General features: G+C 41.9%; 1 protein-coding gene across 5 annotated transcripts in view; it reads left to right on the top strand.

The window, feature by feature from the left end:
* The window catches only part of CHD2 (chromodomain helicase DNA binding protein 2), an 83,010-nt gene that overhangs the window by 19,447 nt on the left and 42,361 nt on the right, over nt 1-21,202 (top strand). For 2 of the 5 annotated variants that reach the window (XM_042875633.1, XM_042875634.1), the window contains exons 4-6: nt 2,453-2,509; nt 7,999-11,197; nt 11,535-11,668. In XM_042875633.1, coding sequence (XP_042731567.1) covers nt 11,607-11,668 — 62 coding nt within the window. In that variant the 5' untranslated portion in view covers nt 2,453-2,509; nt 7,999-11,197; nt 11,535-11,606. Of the gene's footprint in view, nt 1-2,452; nt 2,510-7,998; nt 11,198-11,534; nt 11,669-16,973; nt 20,235-21,202 lie in introns of those variants that run through there. The other 3 variants (XM_042875630.1, XM_042875631.1, XM_042875632.1) reach the window with 2 other exon arrangements.

Consider the following 21,202-nt stretch of genomic DNA (forward strand, 5'->3'; position numbering starts at 1 on the left):
GCTCTGTATGCCATCATGATGATGTTTGTGCTGAATGGATACTTACAATACAAACAGTTTTAAAAGTCCCTTGCTGATTTTGTGACCTCTTTGGAGTCTCTTGTTTTTGTATGAACGTGTTTTCATCTAGTAAGTGTCAGCTTGCTCCTTAATTTAGGTATGCCTTACTGGGACTCAAGGAAAGGTTTAAGTTCATGACCACACTGCAGCATGTTAATAAGGCGTAACGTTTGTAGGATTGACAGCTTATGTGGAAAACCAGTGGAATGGCTGTAGGTTGTATCATCTTCACAAAAATACTTCCTTAGTTTCTCCTGATAAAGAATGTGATGTCAAGTCAGTGGTTTAAGAGCAGCTCGTCTGGCCTCATTATGAAAGGAGATGTGTTTTCCTGCTTTGTGGACACACTAGTGCTAATCTCTTGGTGAAGGAGTAGCATCTGTGCTGCAAAGCATGTTTTCTGTGGGGGACTTACAACATCTCTTTGTACTCTGGAAATATAAGATGCAACTGTAAGCCTACCAAAGGAGTCCACATTAGTTTAAAAATCTAGTCACATGGTATCTACAGCAATTACTGTGACCAGTTGGATTAAGAGCTGTTTAATTTGCCGTATATGAAAGAACGATAAATAGGAAATAGATGTGTTAATTGTCTTAAGCTTTTGTTTACTGTCTGCCCAGTCTGCTGCTCTTGGTGTAAGCATTCAGCTTTTGTGCTGCATTTAATAGTTAGGGAGTGAATACCTCAAGGGTATCGACAGTTGTAAACTGAATTGTTAGGGTGTGTTTGAAAATAGTGAAAAAAGGATCACTTGTTTCTGTACATTAACGTGTATCTTGGTGGTGTTTTGTGAAACTCACTGTTTGATGGATTCATCTGTTCAATGAAGAGAGGTTTCACTACTTCTTACCAGTGCCACCACAACAAATACTGCATCTGTTCTCCAACGTTTTGCTGAGTTGGGAAGAGTGCTGTCTGGTCAGCTCTGAACTTGAGTGTTTTGGTAGAGGAGGCTTTAACTTTGTGCTGTTACAAAGCCGTATTTTATATCCTCATTCAAGTTTCTGAGAAATTACCTTAAATGAATGCTATCTCTAGATTTAAAGAAAACAAAGTAGCTTGAAGGTAGATAATGTGTTTTCGTTGTTAGAAATGATTGAGTGCTGTAACTGGAAAACCTTTCCATGGCTGGCTTTACTTAGTCTTCATCTATTACATTGCACTCTTGAGTATTTTATTGAGTGTAATGTTAGATATGGGAGAGAAGGAGATTTGAAGGACATAATTAAGCCTCTTTATCTAGTTCACACATCTTAAGCTTTTCATATGTGTTCTGAGACTGATAGGTGCCTCTTGAATGGTCAAAAGCTGGCAACCATGTTGTGTTCTACAGACTCATCCACCATTTTAGGATTGCCTTCATGTTGTGCTTTCATTTAGTAACAGCTGTTGGATCATCATTTTAAGAACATGTTTTAAACATGTAAATTTCATGTTCATCTTGATATCCTTCATGTTTATGCCACTCGTGCACTCATGATCTTTATTAGTTTTTCCTTCTAAAGGGATTTTTTCCCATATTAATTGTTTCAAGTGAATTGTAACAGCAGAGAAATAGCTCTGTTCATCTGTTTTTCTTTCTACTCATTTGAGTAGCTATCAGTTTGAAGATGAGAATGTATAATACTGTAGGAAATGAACCTCATTATAATGGTTCATCATACAGGTTCATTAATTTTTACTTTGTTGGAAGGTGTGTTCCAGTATAAATAGAGTCTGAGAGATCATGAGAGAAGTATTTTCCTTCTACATCAGAAGGCAACTTCTGTATCTCATGACTGTAGGTTGATTGGTATGGATGAAATTCAGCAAGAAAAGGAGAGGAATTGGTGAGGTCTTGATATTTCAGGTTTTATTTTAGTCTTTTTACCTCTGCATAACGTGATTCTTAATAGGAGTTTATCGGTAGGGATTCCCAATAAGCATTTTCCAGATGGAGTTTTCATATCTGGGACTTGACCATAACGAGCAGCTTTGTAAGATACAGATCAAATAACTTGTTCCATGTGAGTCTGTTAAACTATCCTGCTGCATCCAACTGATACCACCTATTTGTGAAATGAGTATTTTAATTACTTTTATGTGGAAGGCAGATCGGTTTCAGCATGTTTCCACTCGGTTTATTTTCTCTTTAGGAGATTTATGAATAGTTTTTTTGGGGGAGAATTGTACAGATTCTTACTGCACATTGCCCAGTCATCCCTGAGGTTCAGATTCTTCATAAAAGTGCCTTCCATACTTTGTGCTTGGGAGTGTTTTTATTCAAGGGGGGAACTTCAACTTCTGTCATAAGCCTAGGCTTGTGTGTTCTGGTCTGCTACGTCTTTGTCTATGTTTTCATTTTTTTTTACTATTAATTTAAGCATTTAATATACTGTTTTTCCTGCAGATGTGTTGAGGAAATGATTTACTGTAAGCAAAATAACTGCTCTTGGTTGAAGCACTGGTAAGTTGTTATTCTTAATAATGATTTTTACATTTTAGCTGTAAAAACAACTAAAAAAGAAAAGAACCAACATATGGCTGTAATGTTGAACTTGCTGAAGTTTTTGACTGAGTACATTCTGAAGTCCTTGGAAATGTATTGCTGTGCATGTGTGTGTTTGTACAAGGCTCACTTAGGAGGACCACAGCAGCATTGTTGCTGAGCTATAAGAAACAAAAGCTATCTTTTGGAGAAGAGCTTTCATATGTAATTGTGGTATTCTGCTGCTTCTGTCACTGAACTCCGTATCTATGAGCATTATTGAATCATAAATTTGCTAGTTTAGAAGGGCTTGACACACAAATGCCTGTCACTCTGCACTTAAAATTTAGGTAACAAATGGTGTGGAAAGTGTCACAGCAGGATAAATTTGCCTTACAAGCATTTCATGTTGTCCTTTTATGCTTCTGTCAGCCTCAAGAGAGTGGCTTTGAGCAGATAGTAATTGTCTCTGTAGACTTTTTTCTTCTATGATGATTCTGTTTCTGTTCCACCTTTCAGAGTGTTTCAGCTTTGCAGAAAGCTGTAATGTTGATACAGCTTGCTGCATTAAACTGCTAGCTGATAAACCTTCATTTAAGAATCATTCCCCATATAGTCAACATGTAAAAATGACTTGAGTCATTTGGCTTGAGTAGAAGAGTTTATTCAGTTCTGCACTGGATGAACGTGGGGATGGAATAGTCTCCATCTTCCTTTACTGAAAGCAGTTGGGTCTCAATTTGTTTGCTGACTCTGGCACGTTCTGTGACTCTTTCAGGAGCCCTTTCTGGAAATGCTCAAGTCCTTTTGTTTTCCTGTCTGCTTAAAGTTCCACATCCTTGGTGCTACATTTTCACTTAGGCCATCCATTGGATTTGTGTGCATCAAGTGACTTTAGTAGGAGGCTCTGTATTCCTGTGGAACTGTGCTTCAGAACGTACGTTCCTTTAAGAGGCAATTTGTTGGAGGCAGTTCTTCCTGTTTGAAGGGCTGTCTCATTGAGCAGTGCCTGCCTTAGGCTGCAGGTAGCTTGGAAAACACGTTGCTCCAAGATGCAGATTTTCCCTAGTTTCAGTGATACACAGTAGCTGTTAACTTTTAACTGGCTATGTTAGCAGCAACCTCCAGCAACCAAACCTTAATGAGAACGAAATGCCATCAAAGCTGCCTCACGTGCTAGAAAAGCAACTGCTCCCAGGTTGCTCACTTTCTTCTGTTCTGTTCCTGTGATGTGAGGACTAAGATGGAGCTCTTCGCAAAGGAAAAAGGAGTGGGGGGGAGAGTCCTTATTCGCTCCAGGATGTGTTGTGGCCTTGTGCTGCTTTTGTTACACTTCATTTTGGAGTATTTTATTACTGAGTGTGCTGGGTTGTGAAGCAAAAGAGTAGAAAAGACCAACCTTAAGGAATTCAGTTTAGTGTGTGGCATGTTTTGGTGATCTTGGCTTAGTGTTTCACCACTTCTGTTCTCTAAATTTCATTATGTTCTTCTAAAAGTGTTAAGCTACCTTTCATTGTGCAAGTGTATGCAAAACAGCTTATTTCTTCAGGTGTTGTAAGCAGATGTTATTCTCTCTAGCTGTTCCTTGAAACTCTTGCTAAGCTGCTGTCCACTGTTACCTTTCTTCCCTGATCATCTGCTGTAATCTCTAAGCATGATTTATTAATGTGTTGCACTTGTCCGTGAAATATCTACCTCTTTCATTTTGTTGTATGTTTTCCCATTTTTTGTCATTGAAATGTAAATAAGCTGTGTCAGATCTGGTCTATTGAGGAGGGATTAGGCTTCAGGTTACACACTGGGTAATTTTTCTGTCCTTATTTTGTAATCTTTACCTCCAGGAGAGGGTAAATGTGAAAGTGCCAATTGGAGGCAGTTGTCTTCAAGATCTGTTAATTCAAAATGAATTTGCAAAAGAATGTAGGAATGTTTGAGTCTTGAAAAGTGTATTTTAGTGCCGTATGTGGGTACCTGCTAGCATGGATCCTGCTTTAAAAATGTTTTAATGTACTTTTTAAATACTTCTGATTTTTAATTCCTTTCTTAATTAGATGGGAGAGGAAAGCACTAGGAGCTTTAGTGAAATTAACGTGCTTTGCTATGTGCAGTAAAATCTACGTGGCTTATGTTCATTCCAGATACTTTTTATTTAAATGTGACTTACGGTTGGTTTTGAAAATAATACTCCTGAAAAGTGCAGCTGTACATGAAGTCTGTCCTTGGTCACATCTTACATTAATCTTTAAATCTGAAATACCTGGAAAACTGCTTTTCTCAGTTAGAAATTGCTGATCCCATGAGTTGTTTTTCTTTCACTGCTGTGCTTACTTGAACGTGCAGTAATGTGAACGGGGACTTTGGACTGCCCAGAGCACCTAGTTACTTACTTGGAGGCTCTTAATGTCAACAGAGGGCACATCTGCTTTTCCTTCTAGTGCAGGAGCTACCAGAGGTATCTTCAGAATCTTTAATGACTCTTGAAAGTAAAATTTTTAATCAGCTTTGAAGTACGGAACTTGAGGTTTCATCTGCCAGAACCTCGTTCTGTCCATTCAGCTCCCTCTGTTGGAGTCCATTTCTTCAGCAGGCAATTTCTAATCTTGTATACCAGCCTTGGAGTATGAGAGACTTCAGTCTGAAGAACTTGTAACTGTGTTGGTGTCTTGCACACTTGCACTGATACGTGGCTGTTCTGTATCTTGTCATTGGTCTTCAATCTCAATACTTCAGAAATAAAGGCTTTCAGCTGACACAAAAAAAATGAGACCACAGTTTTGGCAGTAAGGGATGTATGTTGCTGCTTTGGTCTCTGAATAGATACAGTATCACATAAGCAATTACCTGAAGTAAAAGCTTTGTAAACACAAAGGTTTCAGGAATGTTACCAGTTTGCCAGACTGGTCATTATGTTACCAGTGGTTACCAGTTGAGGGAAACAATATTACATTGACTACCCAGGTCCTTTTCTTTATCTTCGCCATTATACTGGGTGTGGAAACAAATACATCGAATAGTAGGTAATAGAAATTGGAAAAATGGGAATATTGTCTAGCTGATGTTACAGAAGGAACTGAGTATGCATGGTATCTGGCAGAAATTTGGCTGTTCATGGTTACACTAAATGCGAGGTCACTGCATGTCTTAGTGGAGGAGTATATTTTAGCAGTGCTGCTGAAATGTCTTAGCCATCTTTTTCATAAGGACAGCTTGTAAGTAAACAAGTGGTGTGAAATCATCTAATGAAGAAGTTTCACGTGAGGCATATTGATTGCTCTTACGACGTTAGCCATTACTTCTTGATGTATGAACAGCTTCTAGACCAGTAGCTGGTGCAGCATTTTCTTAATTATGCTAACAGTTCTGTTTACTGCTAATTATTTTGCAAGGTCAAAAGAAGTGTGTGAAGTGAATGTGACAGGGCTACTTGCAGTTTTTTGTACAACCAAATGTAGGTGAACCTAGTAAAGAAATTTGCCCTTAAATGTTTCTTGGCAGATCTCGTTAGTGTTTAAGGCAGAAAGCTAACTCAACTGAAAAGGGCCTTTCAAGGTTGAGTGATGTATAACTGAATTACATTTTTGAGAAGTGGGAAAAGCTATTATCAATAATTAAATCCACTTATTTCTTGAAATAAACAAAACATTTTAAAGATATTATTTGTAGGGCTTCCACTGCGCTCCTGTTAATGCTTCTGAATATTTAATGATAACAGTAGTGTACAAATTTGTGTCGGTGATTTTTTTTCCTCATGTTTTGGTACATGTTTGAACATCATTGTTAAAAATACCCAAAGTATTACTTTATTTTCAATTGGCTGAATGAGTTTGAAATAAGGCTAGTGTATAAAGCAATCATTCAAACCAATCAACCAACCAATCCACAAACTGTTTTTTTTTTTTAGGTTAGCAATGAAATGAAACCCTTCCATATATTTAATTTGTCCTAAGTGAGGATAAATTGAATGCTTGAAACAAAGAACTTAGGCAAATATGTACGTTTTCAGAAGCAGAAATCAAAGATCTCATGACTAAGAGTGCCATTAGTGCAAGTGATGCACAGTGTTTATTAAGGAAAGTGGCTGACCAGATCCTGCATTCCACTTCTGTGTTGTGCTGCTTTTCCATTGTGTTTAAAACAAAGAGTAAACTTTCCTATATGAGGAATGGAGCATGAGGCCCATAGGTGGACTTCATTATGGAAGTCAGGTGGAGGCTTGCTGCACTGGTTCCATCACTATTTACTTTGCTCTTAATGGTAATTTTGAGATGAGGATGGAGAAACGTGGATAATGGGGGCCCACTAGATGGCTCCACTGATTCTTCTTGTACTGTGGGTAATTTCTGTATCCCTTCTGAGAATGTGCCCACGACTCACAGGAGCAGCATAGAGGTGGAGTTAGCTTTCAGACTAAAATCTGATTAAAGCTGTGCACATTCAAAACAAAATACATAAATATATTGTTAGAGTGCAGATACTCAAAATCAGGAAGCCGTTATAAAATCTTTATTGTGTTTCAATCTCTTGTGGTCATCGTTCATTTTAGAATGATATTTTGACCATAGAGTAACTTCCTGTTCTTGATGTTTGAGTGTTAGGAGTGCTAGTAGTTTCCTTGAGGTACCCCAGCTTATTACTCTTGGAAGGAAACGTAAAGGTGGAGACATTTGATTTTTGTTCATCCACATAGAATTCATTTGGGATATTTGGTTTTTGTAATTCACCTGTGGGCTGGATTGCTGTTACATGAAAATGAAGCTGGCCTATGGCTCAGGAGTAGTATGGTGGCTTTGCTAAAGCAACTAAACTGACTTGTGACCTTATTCATCTGCTTTCTGACATGTTTCTTCTCAGTAGTAACCAGATCAGCCACCCTGTTTGTTTCTAAGTGTTTTTTTGTTGAACTGTATGTCTCCCATAAGCTAGAGAACTGTATTATGATGGTGTAATTTCAAGAATGTCTTGTTTCCTGTCACTGTCTTCATACAGGAAGCCAGTTTTCATACTTTTGTGTTGGTTTTGGTGGATCACTGTGTTAGAAGAAAGGACAGTGAACAGCCGTTAAAAATTTTTGGGTTAATTATAATTAAATCGGCTTTTCTAAGCAGTGTCAGCTTTAGTTGATGGGTCAGACCAATAAAGATGGTTCCCAGGGCAAATATCTCATGTTTTCCCACTATTGATTTATCTAGTGTTTTAACGCTAAAGGAAAAAAGATTAAATGGAGCTTTTGGGGCCTGAAAAGGTTCTTGAAGTTGAAATCATTCCTCCTCTGCTTCTTTACAGTTTGGATTCAAGTTCATATTTTTGACTTTTGAACTGATGACCTTCTTAGTTGGTGAAAAAAGTAGTTATTTTTGGGTGCATGATATGGAATGAAGCATATTCTAAGGTACTGTTGTTGAATGTCTTAGTTTAAAGATAAGATGATCTGTATTCCAACAGCGTTTTTCTTTTAATTTTCCATTAAGAATCCAGTAAGATGAAGAATGTCAAAAGGAGTCTACGAATGAGAACAAGATGGCAGTTCCACTCTTGATTGAGAGGTTGAGGAAGTGGACTAATGCATGAGTGCTGTGATATTTCTGTCCAAGAGAAGGACGTTAAAACGTGGACTCCTGTGTTTTTTAAACCAGAGAAGATCTGGGTTGTGATCATCCGATCAAAATGGACTTTGCACTTGAATTGATCAGGGGACTGGGTCAGTGGTTGTCCAGTGATGGATCTGTTTGAGGATTGGGTGGTAAAATTTTATTCTCAGATTATATATGTTTAAGAAGGGAATTAAATTGGTAAGAAATCTGTTACTATCCCATTGGACAAAATGTATTTTTTTTTTAAAGTGACTTAATAAAAGGTTTTGGTTTCTTTCATGCTTTGTGTTTGTCCTTTCTGGCTGAATCTTTTCTTGGTCGTGTTGATATTTAAGTGTTGTATTTTTGGTTGCTATGAAAGTGAGAAATACTTTAGCTGCCAAATACAAAAGGCAAGGTAAAAATTTTATGTTCCTAATGTTTAAAATGTGGTTTTCATTTACAAATTATCTTCACTTTGCTATGACTTCTAATGAATATTTATTCTGGTTTGTTCATTTAGGTGCTTAATGTGGGGCACTTTTTCTAAACTTGGTGTGTTGTCAGGGTGCTTCTGCTGAGCCTTCTGAAGTTATTTTAAGGTGGAATCAGTATCATGCTGAAGGCTGGGCAAATGTGTTGTAATAAAGGAGTACTTAAATGTTTTCTGTAGGTTTGTAAGATGTGCTTGTTCAGTCGTGTGTGTGTGTACAGAAACTGTTACCAGACTTCCTGGACAACATACTTCCTAAACAGTCTTTTTTCCTAAAATTGTTCTGTACGTGTACCTGAACTGTTTCACTGCTATTTAATGTGGACATGGCTTCCTGATTCTGTACCATGTATTTGATGAGGAAAGTTGTGTTAATTTTCTCACTGCTGCAGGTGATGGTTGCTTTTTCAAATGAATTTGAAGGTGGTTCTTGCACTAAAAAAAAAAAAAAAAAAATCCAGATTTTTTGTGAATGAAATAATTGAACGATATTTCAAGTACGTTTCAATTGAAATTCATGGTTGTCTGTGTCAGTTGGTCTTCATGCATAAGACAGATCTCATTCTGAGAGCTTAAGCAATAGAAGTTGTTGTTGTTTTTGTTTTTTTAAAGAAAAAAAAAAAGAAAGAAGTGGGCTATTCAGTGATTTTGCTCCTTTAGGCCTCTTTGGAAATATCCACTTGTACCGTAATGAGTTGTTCATGCTTGTTGGATCCAGCTGTTTCGATGATGCTGATGTCAGTGCTCGCCTGTTGAAGTTTGCTTTTGCCATGCTTTATATGAGGTGGTGTTGGATGCTGGGACCAACTTAGAGATCCACATTCAGATGAGTGGATTTTCTTTATCGTTAACCGAAAGCATTTGCAATTTTGTTGTCCTACTCCTTGGTTCCAGTTTAGGTGTTAAGGGGTCTTCTGTAAATTGTTGGTAAACTGACGTTCAGTGAAGTGGATGCTGACAGCAGAGCGGACCTTAATGTACCTCTTGGTATGGAGATATGATAGGTTGTTGGCAGAAGTAGGCAGCAGGTGTGTAGAGTTCAAAGGAAATTTATTGGTTCAGCTGGTGGAAGCCAGTTGTTTCCAAGCTGTTGGGATGCTGTGCTGCGGACAGTCCTTGTAGACAGTGGAACTTGCCCAGTGCCTTCTTCCCCTCCATCAGTTACCCAATGGCTGATTTCCATCTCTGGTTGTGATGGCTGCAAATGTGGAAGAAGTCCTTGTGATTTAAGTTGTCTGTTGCTTGTGGGGAAACAAATGGCGGTCAGGATGCAAGAGGCTGGGGATGCTTGGTTCTCCTCCATCTCCTCTGTGATGTGTCTTCTCAGTACCCTGGATGTTGGACTGTAGACGTGGCTTGATTTCTGAATGTGCATCTTGGCTGTTTCGCGGCTTTGAATTCTTTTGTTTAAAATCTCTTGGCAAATATTAATGAGTTAAGAATGGAAATGAGAAATAATTCATTTGATGGTGTGGGACTTATTCTACAGCAGTGCCTTCACGTCGCTGATGAGGTTGCCGTAGCAGTTGGGTTTGTGTTGCTGGGGCAGACCACTAGGGAGGCGCTGTTGAGCTGGAAGGGGTTGGAAGCACTGTGGGGCTTTTTCAGCAGCTCGTGGCACTTCTGTCCCAAGCACTACGTGCAAGCATTGGATGACAAAAGGAAGGGCTTTTGTCTGGGGGTACTATGGCTTAATTTAAAAATAAATGCCCCTCGGGTGGGGCGACCCCCAAGGTGGGCTGTTGCTGGCTGCATGGCTGTGAGCTCCACTGCCATTCTTTCAAAATGGCTTGTAGCAGCTGCACTTCCTGTCCAGGGAGGAAGTAATTTTAGCCCATGCACTGAAATATTTAGCAAATCTTTAAAACAAAAGGAACAAATTACGTTTCTTTCTGGTTTCAAAAGGGTGGCTGAGCCACAGGGGGTTAAGGTGCCCCTTCTGCTGGGGTAGTTGGAAGGAGCCAGGGCTGTGGGGGGTAGCAGGCACCCTTTAGGTGGAGGCTATCTCTTTTTTTGGTAGAAATGAAGGGGTGGGTCTATGGTACATCACCTGAGTTGTGGGGTAAATGTAGAGAGTGTCAATCAAAGGCAGAGCTCAGAGCTGGGAAGGAGCTCTAGATGGCGGCTGTGCCTTAGAGAGAGCGCGCTCAGCTCCGTGCCTTCCCCAACACTTTACGCAACTTTCCCTAACTTTCGGGCAGCCTCAGGGGGCCCCCACAGCCCCTTGCCTCTCCTAGGCACTAATAGGGGGCCGAGCGGACCTTTTTCGGGCAGAAAAGCAGCTTTTGAGGGCTCCCTTTTCGTGCCTTGCTGGAAAGAAGAAGCCGTGGAGAGAGCCCAGGTCGTTGTTTTTCCAGCTTAGAAGCCATGGCGTACCTCCATTTTTGTGCGCTCTCCTAATGAGCTTTTTCCCCCGGACATTTTTGTACTAATTATCGTTTCTTTTGCTTTACCGACAGCATATTTTTGGGATTAGAATATATATATTTTTTCTTTTTCTGAATTTCGTATTTTATCATTCGAACTCTAAATATTTTGGATCTAATGTTTTTCCACGACCCGAAACTAAGATCGACTTGGTCCTGGCGGCGGTGCATGGATCAGGTAGGTGAGCAATTAATAATAATAATTTTTAGATTTCTGCCGTTTTGAGTACTTTGATTTTCGACCGATTCGGGCTGTATTCGGATGACGCAATAAGATAGAGATTATTTGCATCCAGTGTTACTTTGGGAAAGTTTGCAGGATGCTCCTCTTCGATGTTTATTCCCCCGTATTTTTTTCTCTAAAAAATGATTATTTGTTTTAAATCTCCGTTTTGCTGTGTCGCTCAGTTTTGTGTATTGTTACAACAATATCATTGCAGCGTCAGGACTTTGTTCCTGATAATGAAAGCCAGTGAAACGAGCTGGGACCTTACCTTTCTTTCAACTTTTGACAGTAAATACCTGGGCACAGGACTTCAAAGCAAGCAGACATCCCTGACCCCCTCTTATTATTTAAGAATAAAAAGATGATGAGAAATAAGGACAAAAGCCAAGGAGAGGAGGGTTCAGTCCACAGCAATGCATCGAGGTATGATCTATCAACTTTCTTTTTTTTTTTTTGGTAAAACCTGTGAATACCCTGTTTACTTTGACAGCCTTGGGTTCCTGTCAGTGCTGAATACAAAACATTTTACTGATTTTTGTTTCCTTTTTAAGGAATGACCTTGAGATTGTTAGCATGCCACACCCTAATTTTTTTGGTAGCAATTTCTGAAAGTTGTGTTGTGACTTAAGGGCCCATGTCATAGTCAAAAGGTACTGTACCTTCATTCAGGGGAGCCCTTTTCTCTGTGTGATGTTTTTCCAGCTGTTGAATTTCAGTTTTTAGGTTTTTTGTGCTGTGAAAAATGACCTTGTCGGTTTAGCCATTGCTGCATTGCACCATTTTACATACAAGGCAAATTTTTCTTTGAAGAATCTCAGAAGTCTAAACTTTAACTGAGGGCCATACAGAAGCCTGGTGTAGTAGTAAATTATAGTAAATAGGCACAAGAAAAAGTTGCATGAATGAAAAAAAGCTCATTTTAAAATATAAACTGAAAAGTGCCTTTCTGTCCGGTAGCCCTTACTTCATTTTTTATTTGAGCTTGTGGAACTTTGATGCTGTTTTGATATTTTAGAATATTTTCATACAATTTATACTCAACTTTTCTCCAGTGGTCGTAGCATTTTGTATTATAAAATACAAACTGGGGCTGCTAACAAGAGGCTGCAAATGCACTGTCTGTTTATTTAATGTATTATTGCTGGGAGTATTTTTATTTATTTTGTGAAGTAATTAGATTCTTTACAGGTTTTTATGAACTGAACCTTGATGTAGGAAAAGTATGGAATACTGACAATGTGGGTTCGTTAAGAATGCACGAGTATAATTACCAATTGCTCATTTTTATATTTAATGGGTCGACTTAAACAAAAAAAAAAAATTGAAAATTAATTTACATGCATTTTGTCTTCTGGTTTGTAAATACGCCGAGTTTTGCATTTTGTTAATTTTGATGGAATTCTGGCCTGCTTATTATTTTTCCTTTGGTGTGAAGTAATTTTTAAGTCGCACTAATAAAAAAAAATTCTGAACAGTTTGTGGTATCACATGTGCTCTGATGTGATGTTTGCAGGTGTTTGACTGGTATTTTTGATGTCCATTATTTAACCTTAAACGCACACTTGAAATACTGTGGGAATGTTATCAAAGTGCTGTGACATTCTAAAATACATTTATGGTATTTGAGATGTATTAAGACTGCGGTCAGATTTTTAATCCTAGAATGGATGGGGGTAAGTTCAAAATGATTATTAATAACGTTAGCTTTAGGGATGTTGAAACATTATATATAGCACCTATACAGTGATGTTATAGTAATGCAATCTGAAAATAAGTCAGATTTTCAAACCTTAATATTCGTGTTGTTAGAAATACTGCTGATACTGCTTTAGAAGTCTTATTTAAAAAAAGAAAAAAGAGTATTCACTTTGTTTTTCTGGTTGTTTTAAGTGCGGGTTGACAGCTAAAGCAATAGTAGGTGTGATTTGCTCAGGAAATCAAAATTAAGGCAGCGTTCTGCTAGAAATACTGTGCTGAATAGGAGGTGAAAACAGAGACATCTAGCAGTAGCTGCACAGAAAGAAGACCTTTGTGTTTTTGTCCTCGGGGTGATTATATTTGCATAGTCTCACATGTGTGATTTTGCTGATTTCTTTGAAAGGTTGTTTATCTCGATTGATTTATACGCAACACCTGTTGTGAGGTTACCCTGCCTCTTCCACTGTTCTTCCCTAAATAAACTTGCTGTGGGTAACATCCCCTCACCTGAGGTGTGGGAACAATTGAACATGGGCTGTTTGTGAGTGAGCCCTGTCGAGCTGGCTTTGAGCTGTGAGTCAGCTGAATGTCGTAAAATGGGCTTTACTTCCTGAGGTTGACTTGAAGTTGCAGGGGAAATGATTTCTAGGAAGTAAAGCCACCACTTTGCTTTACTGCAGCCCAGAGCTGTGCTCATGTCTGCACCTCAAATGCTGCTGGCCTTTTTTTTTTTTTTTTTTCTTTCCTGATTTGTGACCATGTGTACATTTGTGAAGTCCTGGTCTGTAGTCCTGGATCGGAGGTGTGGATGGTGGCAGTGGGTGGATAAGGTGGATACAACCACTACCCCTTGAGCTGGAGATGCCAAAATACAGGACTAGGAAAAAAAGATGTTAAAGGAGAAGAAAATATAATACTTCAGTGCTCCTTCAGTGCGCAGCCTGGGAGTATTTGGAATTGACACCTGCATTGCCAGTCCAAAGGAAGTGAAAAGCTGTGTGAACAAACCAGAATCCGTCTGAGGGTTGTCCTGGAGCGGGTGATCATTGCTGGGGACAAAACGATGCTGACCCCCCAATCTGTGAGCTGATGGAGTGCTGTGGTGGTGCCCCTGGGGGACCAACCACACCTGCCCTCACGTCCCTTCTCCCCACAGTGCTGGACCTGCCCTGCTGTCAAGTGATCAATTCTGGGCCACCTCCTCCACGTGGGTGAGGTGGGATGCTGCAGCTTCTAATAACCACCACCTGTGTGTTGGGGGCATGAATTGCATGTAGCCAAACACAGTCCTGATGCTTCCCAGCATCTTTCGTTTTACCCTTCTTGAAAGGTGGGAGCTTGTGCTGGACACGTTCAGTGCAACCCTGATGTGAGCTGCAGCAGTGCAATGCAGGTGGGGGTCCTGTGACCCCTGGAGTGGTGCAGGGATAGTTCACAGCACACAGCCACCATCTTGGTTTCCCTTGGCTCGCTCCCTGCCTTTGTTGCAGTGGCTCTTACATCCCTGCGTGCAGGGAATTTGTTACGAAGGCTGCAGGGCTGAACAGCCCATTGCATTTAGGTCTTCTCATCATTTTGGAGGAAAAAAAGAAAGAAAGAAAAAAAAAGTTAAAGCAGGGTGGGCCTGAGGCTGTGTTGTTCGGAGCAGCGGCTCTGACTCAGCAGTGGCTCTGTGGGCAGGGTGCTGCAGGCTGCGCTGCTGGCTCGGCCCAGAACGGCTCGCTGCTCCTCGGCAGCCATTTTATGAAGATGTAGTTCCAGACAGAGCACTTCGTGCGGGGGGGTGGGGGGACAAGGCTGTGAGCAGAAATGGCTGCACCTCTGTCAAGGGGAGTGTGGGGCAGCTCTTCCTCTTTTGCGGCACAAGGAAGGCCACGATACCCCGCGAAGGGCGAGGGGAAGGCCGCTCCGCCTGGCATTTTGGTGCGGGTCCGGTCGAGTCACAAAATGGCTGTTCCTTTGTGCCGCATAGCTGACAGACATACTGCATTGCACTGTGTGTACTCTAAAAACAGCAGGAAGTTGCTGGTGGGGAGTTCAAAGGCCATCTTGTGCTCGCCGGGGCCGGGGATTGGCTGCGCGCTCGCCTGGTAACAGCTGGCTGGACGGCGGCGCTGCGGGAGGCTGGGCCCTGCCTGGGGCTGCGTGCGCAGCCTGCCTGCGCGCTGGGTGCTGGGAGTGGGCTGCGTGCCGAGCGCCGGGTGCTGTGGGAGCGCTGGGTGCCCTCGGTGGGAGCCCAGCGCCTTCGCTACCCTTCTCTCATCCTCTGCCTTTTGGGTTTCCTTTGTGCTTCTACGAAACGAACCGCGGGCTGTTTTTGGAAGCGAGGAGGGGGTGACTTGGAAACGAGCGGAGCTATTTTTTGCTGTGGCTTTTTTTGTACTTTGGAAGTAATTGCAGAATATAGTATTCCTGAAGCATCTAAATGTCTTTCGTAGCATTTCAGCTTTCAGCGTTCCTAAATCATTGAAAATTAAATTTCCTTTTACTCCCTGCACATTTTGTACGACTGGCTTTATCCAGGCTGAGTGGAGGCAGTGACTGTGTTTACTAAACCAGAGTTCTAGCTTTCCGTCCACGCTGGCAGGTTACTGTGTCGCTGCTCTGCCATCCTGCGCGCACAGTCTCTTTCGGTTTCACTTGCGCTGGTGCATTCTTAAATGAGATTTTTCTTCTTCCTACTTGATCTTTAACCCTTTATGAAGCTGTCAAAGGCCTTTTTTGGAAAAGGGAAAATGCTTTCTCAGAGTAGGAATCCAAAGGAGTAATGTGTGAGGAATTTGTACAAGCAGTGATGTAAGCTGGGGGGGGGCACAAGGGAGATTGTTCCTCTTTCGTGACTTCTGTTTCACATTATCCTCTCAAAGGAAATGTCTCATCAAATTACAAACGCGCAGTTCTGAGACCTAAAACTTCTCAGTTTCCTGTTTTATGACTGCTGCCAGGAATGGATACTATATATAAAGCTCACCGACTGCAGGGAGCTGCATTTAGCTAGATTTCATCTCTTTTGGATTGTGTCCTTTAGTTAAACTTTCTAAGGTAGGTAATTAAATTTTATATTTTCTTGAAATGCGTGACTTCTGCTGAATAAAAATGGAAAACCAGAGCTCACCTGGGTAATCCAGTAACCCTTCACAAACACTCCTGTAGCACGTGGCACGTGTTTCAGCCAGAGCTCTGCTGAGCTGGGGCACACGTGCCATGCCACAAACATCTCCTGCCTGCATTTCACAGCGCTGCTGCCATGAGGAGCTGCTGTGCTGAGATCGGAAATGAAACACCTGTTCTGCTTCCTTGGGTGAGGGCAACAGTTACCCTCTGCGAACCTTCCCCTGTTTCTGAGGAGAGCTGATGTGGAACACTCCCACAGATGGGGGAGAAATGATGTCAAGAGCACAGCTATTTCTTTCAGAGTTGAAGTGAACTTCAAGTATACACCTGGGGCTGTGAGCAGTGCCTGAACTGATGCTTCTGATGCTGTGGCTGTGCTGCTTTTGAACTCCGATCAGCTGCAGTGAGGTGTGGGTTTGGCAGCTCGGGCTGAAGTGGCTTCTCCTGATAACATGGAGGTGTATATGAGCACCTGTTATGCTGCAGACAGCAGTCCCAGTAGGAATTGCACTTTTAAGTTAGGTTGAGTTCTGAAGATGAGAAATGTTTCTGTGGCTCTGGAAGGCTCTAATGGATGGAGAAAATGCAGAACAGCACTTTTTTTTTTTTCCTTCAAGGGATGTGAATATAAACAGAACAACACTGAGGGAGGGGGTAGCCTGGATTATCGTAATTAGTTAAGCAGCCTTCTAGCAAAGGATGCACTGCCCTACTGACATGGTGTCTTACATAAATTTTGCTGGTGTACTTCTATGACAAGATGCGTGCTGAAACGCCACCAAACGAGCTGCTTCCAAGAGGTGGTGGGGTGCTGGTAAAAACTGCCCGTATCTTGCAAAGGATCATTGGAATGAAAGCAAAACCAACGAGAAGAAAAATTAGTGTCTGGTGGCTTGTGATGAAGCTTTTGTAAGTGTCACACTGCTCATGCCTTCTTTTCCTGGAGTTGGGAATGTCTTCTGGCTATAATATAATAAGCAAAATGTTGATTAGTCTTTCCAAATATGCAGTAGCATTTATGACCCTGCTGCTTGTGCAGCACTGCTACAAAACTATTAGTTTTCAACATATGGTTTACTTAATGTTAACGTTTTGAGATCATCTATCTAGAAGCAGTCTATATGGGATCCTGTCTGGGATCCTCTCCTGGTATGGTGCTGGTAACTGCTCACACAGCCTCACATTTTGGCTGGGCTCCTGGGGAGCCTTTGCCAAGTACTGAGCCTCACAGCTTGCTGTGCTCCTCATCGGTTTGCTGCTCACAAACCTCTGCTCCCAGCTCCAAACGATTGTGTTGCAATGTGAAGAATTCCCTGTCTTCAGAACACTCAGATCCCTAGGAAAAAAAAAAAAAAAAGTTGTAATAGTTTGTTTCTTGTGAGTTTTCTTGCTGGGTGCAGATGTGGTGTAATTGTTCACATATTAACTCGAGGAGTCATTTATGTCTCTTTCATGGGGAGGAGCCTCTGCTCTGAAGCCAGCAGGGCTGTCGGTTGGAGGGCTTTGCATGCCATGTGCTGTCTGTACAATGGAGGCTTAAGGCGAGCCTTAGATCTGTTGCTTAGAAAAAGCTTTCAACAGACACATGGAATGCGATTCTCAGGCTAGGTCAAGTTCCGTTCTTCTGAACTGCGGGTCATCTGGCACCAGGAAGGAAGCTGTGCCTCTGACTTTTTGTTACTGATTCTAAGTCACAAATTCTCATATTATTCCGTTTCTTTACCGTATTACTTCTCAAAGGAATCTTGCAAATGTTAAAGGGAGAAAAAAACACAACCTGCTCGCTGCAGTAGTTTAGACTTGACTTGCATGTTGCGTGCTGTGCAGCCTCCCTATCTTGCAGCTTCCAATTCTTTCTATCTGGCAATGTGTGCTGTTCCCATTGTGCTGCCCGAAGCAGGAGCTGGAGTGGCAGTGGGGTACGGTGAGTCCCCCCCCCCCCCCCACGCCTTGTTACAGCTGCCTGGAAAAGCATAAGCACCCATTGGCTGCATTGCATGGAGCTGCTCAGTGCAGCGTGTGGTTTGGAGTGGCTCAGTAATGGATGTTGAGCGTTGCAATGCTTTGCTGCCTTCCTGGGGGTGGGGAGAGCTGTCCTTTCAAATCCGTGAGGGCTGCAGTTGTACTTTCTACACTGCAATTGGTGCAGGGAAGGATGCTGTGCTGCCTTTGGACGTTCTCAATGGCACTTCTTAATCAAGCAGACAAGTGACTCCTTTTGTCACCGTCTTTTTGTTTCTTTTTTTTTCTCCCCGCTAAACATCCCAGGCATTTTCAGCCTCTGGCCCAAAGATCAGAGAGCAGGAGAGCCCCCTCTCCCACTCATGAATGAACTGCTGGTTTTGCTTTATTATGCAAGCATAATGTGGGGCCTTTGTAGTGGGGGGACGAGGGGAGGAAATTTTCTGGAAAATACTTGTCATTCAAGATAGCCCCATCTGCTTTGAGCTGCAGCAAAGCAGTGAAGGATATATTTAGCTGGCTCTGTGCTCAGGATTGCTTTGCCTTTGGCATTTGGGAGTCCTGTGCTGGAGCAAGTAAATGGTGTCTGTGGAGATTTCCCTCTGCCTCCTCCCCTTCCTGTCCTTTGAGCCAGGCTGGCAAGTGGCACAAGCCAATTCAGATGGTTATTCAGATAGGATGCCTGCTGGGTGCATAATCCCCTGGTTTTTGGGTTGCACGGTGGGCCTGTTGTGCCTGCTGCTGTGTAAATGTAATTAACACCCACTTTCTGCAAGCCGGGTTTGCAGTCACGTGTGGAGGAAGAGTTACCATGGAGAATATACAAGTGCCTATCGAGGAAGAAAAGTTGCCTGTCATTAAGTGAGATGGGGGAAATATTTTTCTACCTCCAAATCCCTCTGTTTCATCTGTGAGATCTGTATGTTGTGAGTATTTTAAGGTGCTGAAGAGCCTCTCTGCCTTCAGTGTGTTGTAGTTTAGAACTAGAGACACAAGCAGTGCATGAGTACTGATAACAGTAACTTTTCTTCCTCTCCATTCCCTCCCCCATTTGCTTTGTTGCCTGCAGGAGATAAGTTCATTGACTAACCCAGGCTGGGAAACTTTAGTCTTTGTTGACTGAACTGTCTCAACCGTTATCACTAGAAAAAGCCACTGCCTCAGGAGATGGGTGGGTGCCTATCACTTTTTTGAAAATAAAGCCTATAATGTTATGAATGGATTTATTTTCAGTGACACAGGTTGGGTGTTGTTCAGTTAGCTCTTCTGCAAGCTTGGTCTCTTTCTCCACGGCTGTACTTTGTATAGCGTTGGCATGTGAACTTTTTTGTTTTCTTAGGCAAAGGATGGATCCTACTGAGAACTTTCAAGTTCTTGTGATCCATTTATTATCCCTTTTTATCAAGTGACCTGTAGCCACAACCACTCATGTTGCTTTCCATGGCTACAGATTTACATGGCTTGATTTTTTTATTTGTTATTTTTACAGCTACTGTGTGTCTTGGGCCATGCATCACTATTAACTGATAATGCTTGTTCCTAGTATACATAAACACAGTGTATGTTTGTATATAATAATAGAGAACATCACATTTATATTCGGGGAAATGTTAAAAAGAAAGCAGCATGGGATCTGGCTGGATCAGTGCATGTTACGTGGTTTGTCACATTCCCTTTGTGTGTAGAACCACCTGTGTGTAGGTCACATTAGGAAAGCATATCTGTTTGAAATAGTTGTGAGCTGGTGGCTTGCATTGTCTTTGCCACTGTGTGCTTTGGAGTAAATCCAGGGTTGCTTCCATGACCGGTGCTGCTGGTGGGCAGGTGATGCTGGCAGCCCTCACTGAAAAACTAAAGGGAGTGAGAAACCCCTTCTAGTGGTAAAGCTGGACCTAAAAGATGCACGCCCCAGGGCCTGGGGGAGATGCACAGCTGCTCGGTCTCATGTGCCTGCTGAGTGTATGGCTGGAACATGTCCCAGCCCCTTCAGCTGTGTTCCCAACCAGGATTACCATGGGGCTGGAATGCAGCTGACCCTTGTGGCAGGATCATTGGTTTTGCCAGAGGAGGAGGATGTGGATTCAGGTATAGCCAAACTGGCTTCTTCCTATCCCAAAACAGGAGTCATGCTGCTGGCCCGTTTCTCCACTGTACTGCTAGGCATGATATACATACAAAGTTCTGGAGACCCGGTTCATGCTGGCTCAAGCAAAAGGTGAGTTTTGGGAACAAGGGCTGCCGAGTAAAGGTGGGTGGGAGCGAGTGCTTCATGTTCCCAGTTCAGTGACAGTGAACTGAGATGAAAGTGGGGACCTGGGCCTCTGTCATCTATACGCCATGTGAAGCTTTGCTCAGCCATACACAGGGGTGAAGCATGTGTTTGCCTGCAGGGATCAATAAGTTTCGTTTCTGCTATTATCCAACTCCTGGAGCCTGTGCTGAAGACTGTTTTGAGCCTGCACTAGGATTACTTGGCTAGCACCAAGTGCCAGTTCTGCTTGCAAAGCCTAGCAGAGTGTTGCTGTTGGGATTCAAACTTGTTTAGATTCAAAACAGTGATGTGTTGAGTACTTAAAAATCTTATTTCTGGGAGGGATTTGGCTTATGGGAGGATCTTGGACCTTTCATCCTCACTTCTCCCACTAGCTGCATTCAACTTCTGTCTATTGAAAGCTGAGTTTTGAAGCGTGGGCAGGAAGGTGCTGGTAAGAGCCATTTCCAGGGCAGCTCTTGACTCCAGCAACATGTTGGGTCAGAGCTGAGAGTTGTCAGCTTGCCTTTTATCTTCTGAGAGCATCCGCTGTTTTTACTGGTTGGGAGCATTTAAAACGTTTTGTTGCTGTTAGCAAAGATGATCTCCTATAGAAAGAAGTCATGTTGCTCAGGCGTGAAATACTAAATGCTAACTCAGGAGGCTTCAGGCTTGCTGTAATTGCCTTGTAAACGTAGATGCCTGATGGTGAAAGGTCTTATCATTGCCATTCAGCCACTTATTTCTTGGAAGGAACGTGTCCTTCTTGGTAAGGGATGATTTAGTTGTTTTTTATTTGTGTATTTTTTTCCTTCCATCCAGCAGATTCTTAATTAAAACAGAATTCCAGCCTGAGTAGTTCTTAGAAAACAAAGGAACATGATCTGCTGGGCATTAGCAGATCGTAATTCCTATTAAAAATTTTCTCACTT

The sequence above is a fragment of the Lagopus leucura genome, unplaced genomic scaffold, assembly GCF_019238085.1.
Source record: "Lagopus leucura isolate 7727_CA_CO unplaced genomic scaffold, USGS_WTPT01 Super-Scaffold_100015, whole genome shotgun sequence".
NCBI lineage: Eukaryota > Metazoa > Chordata > Aves > Galliformes > Phasianidae > Lagopus > Lagopus leucura.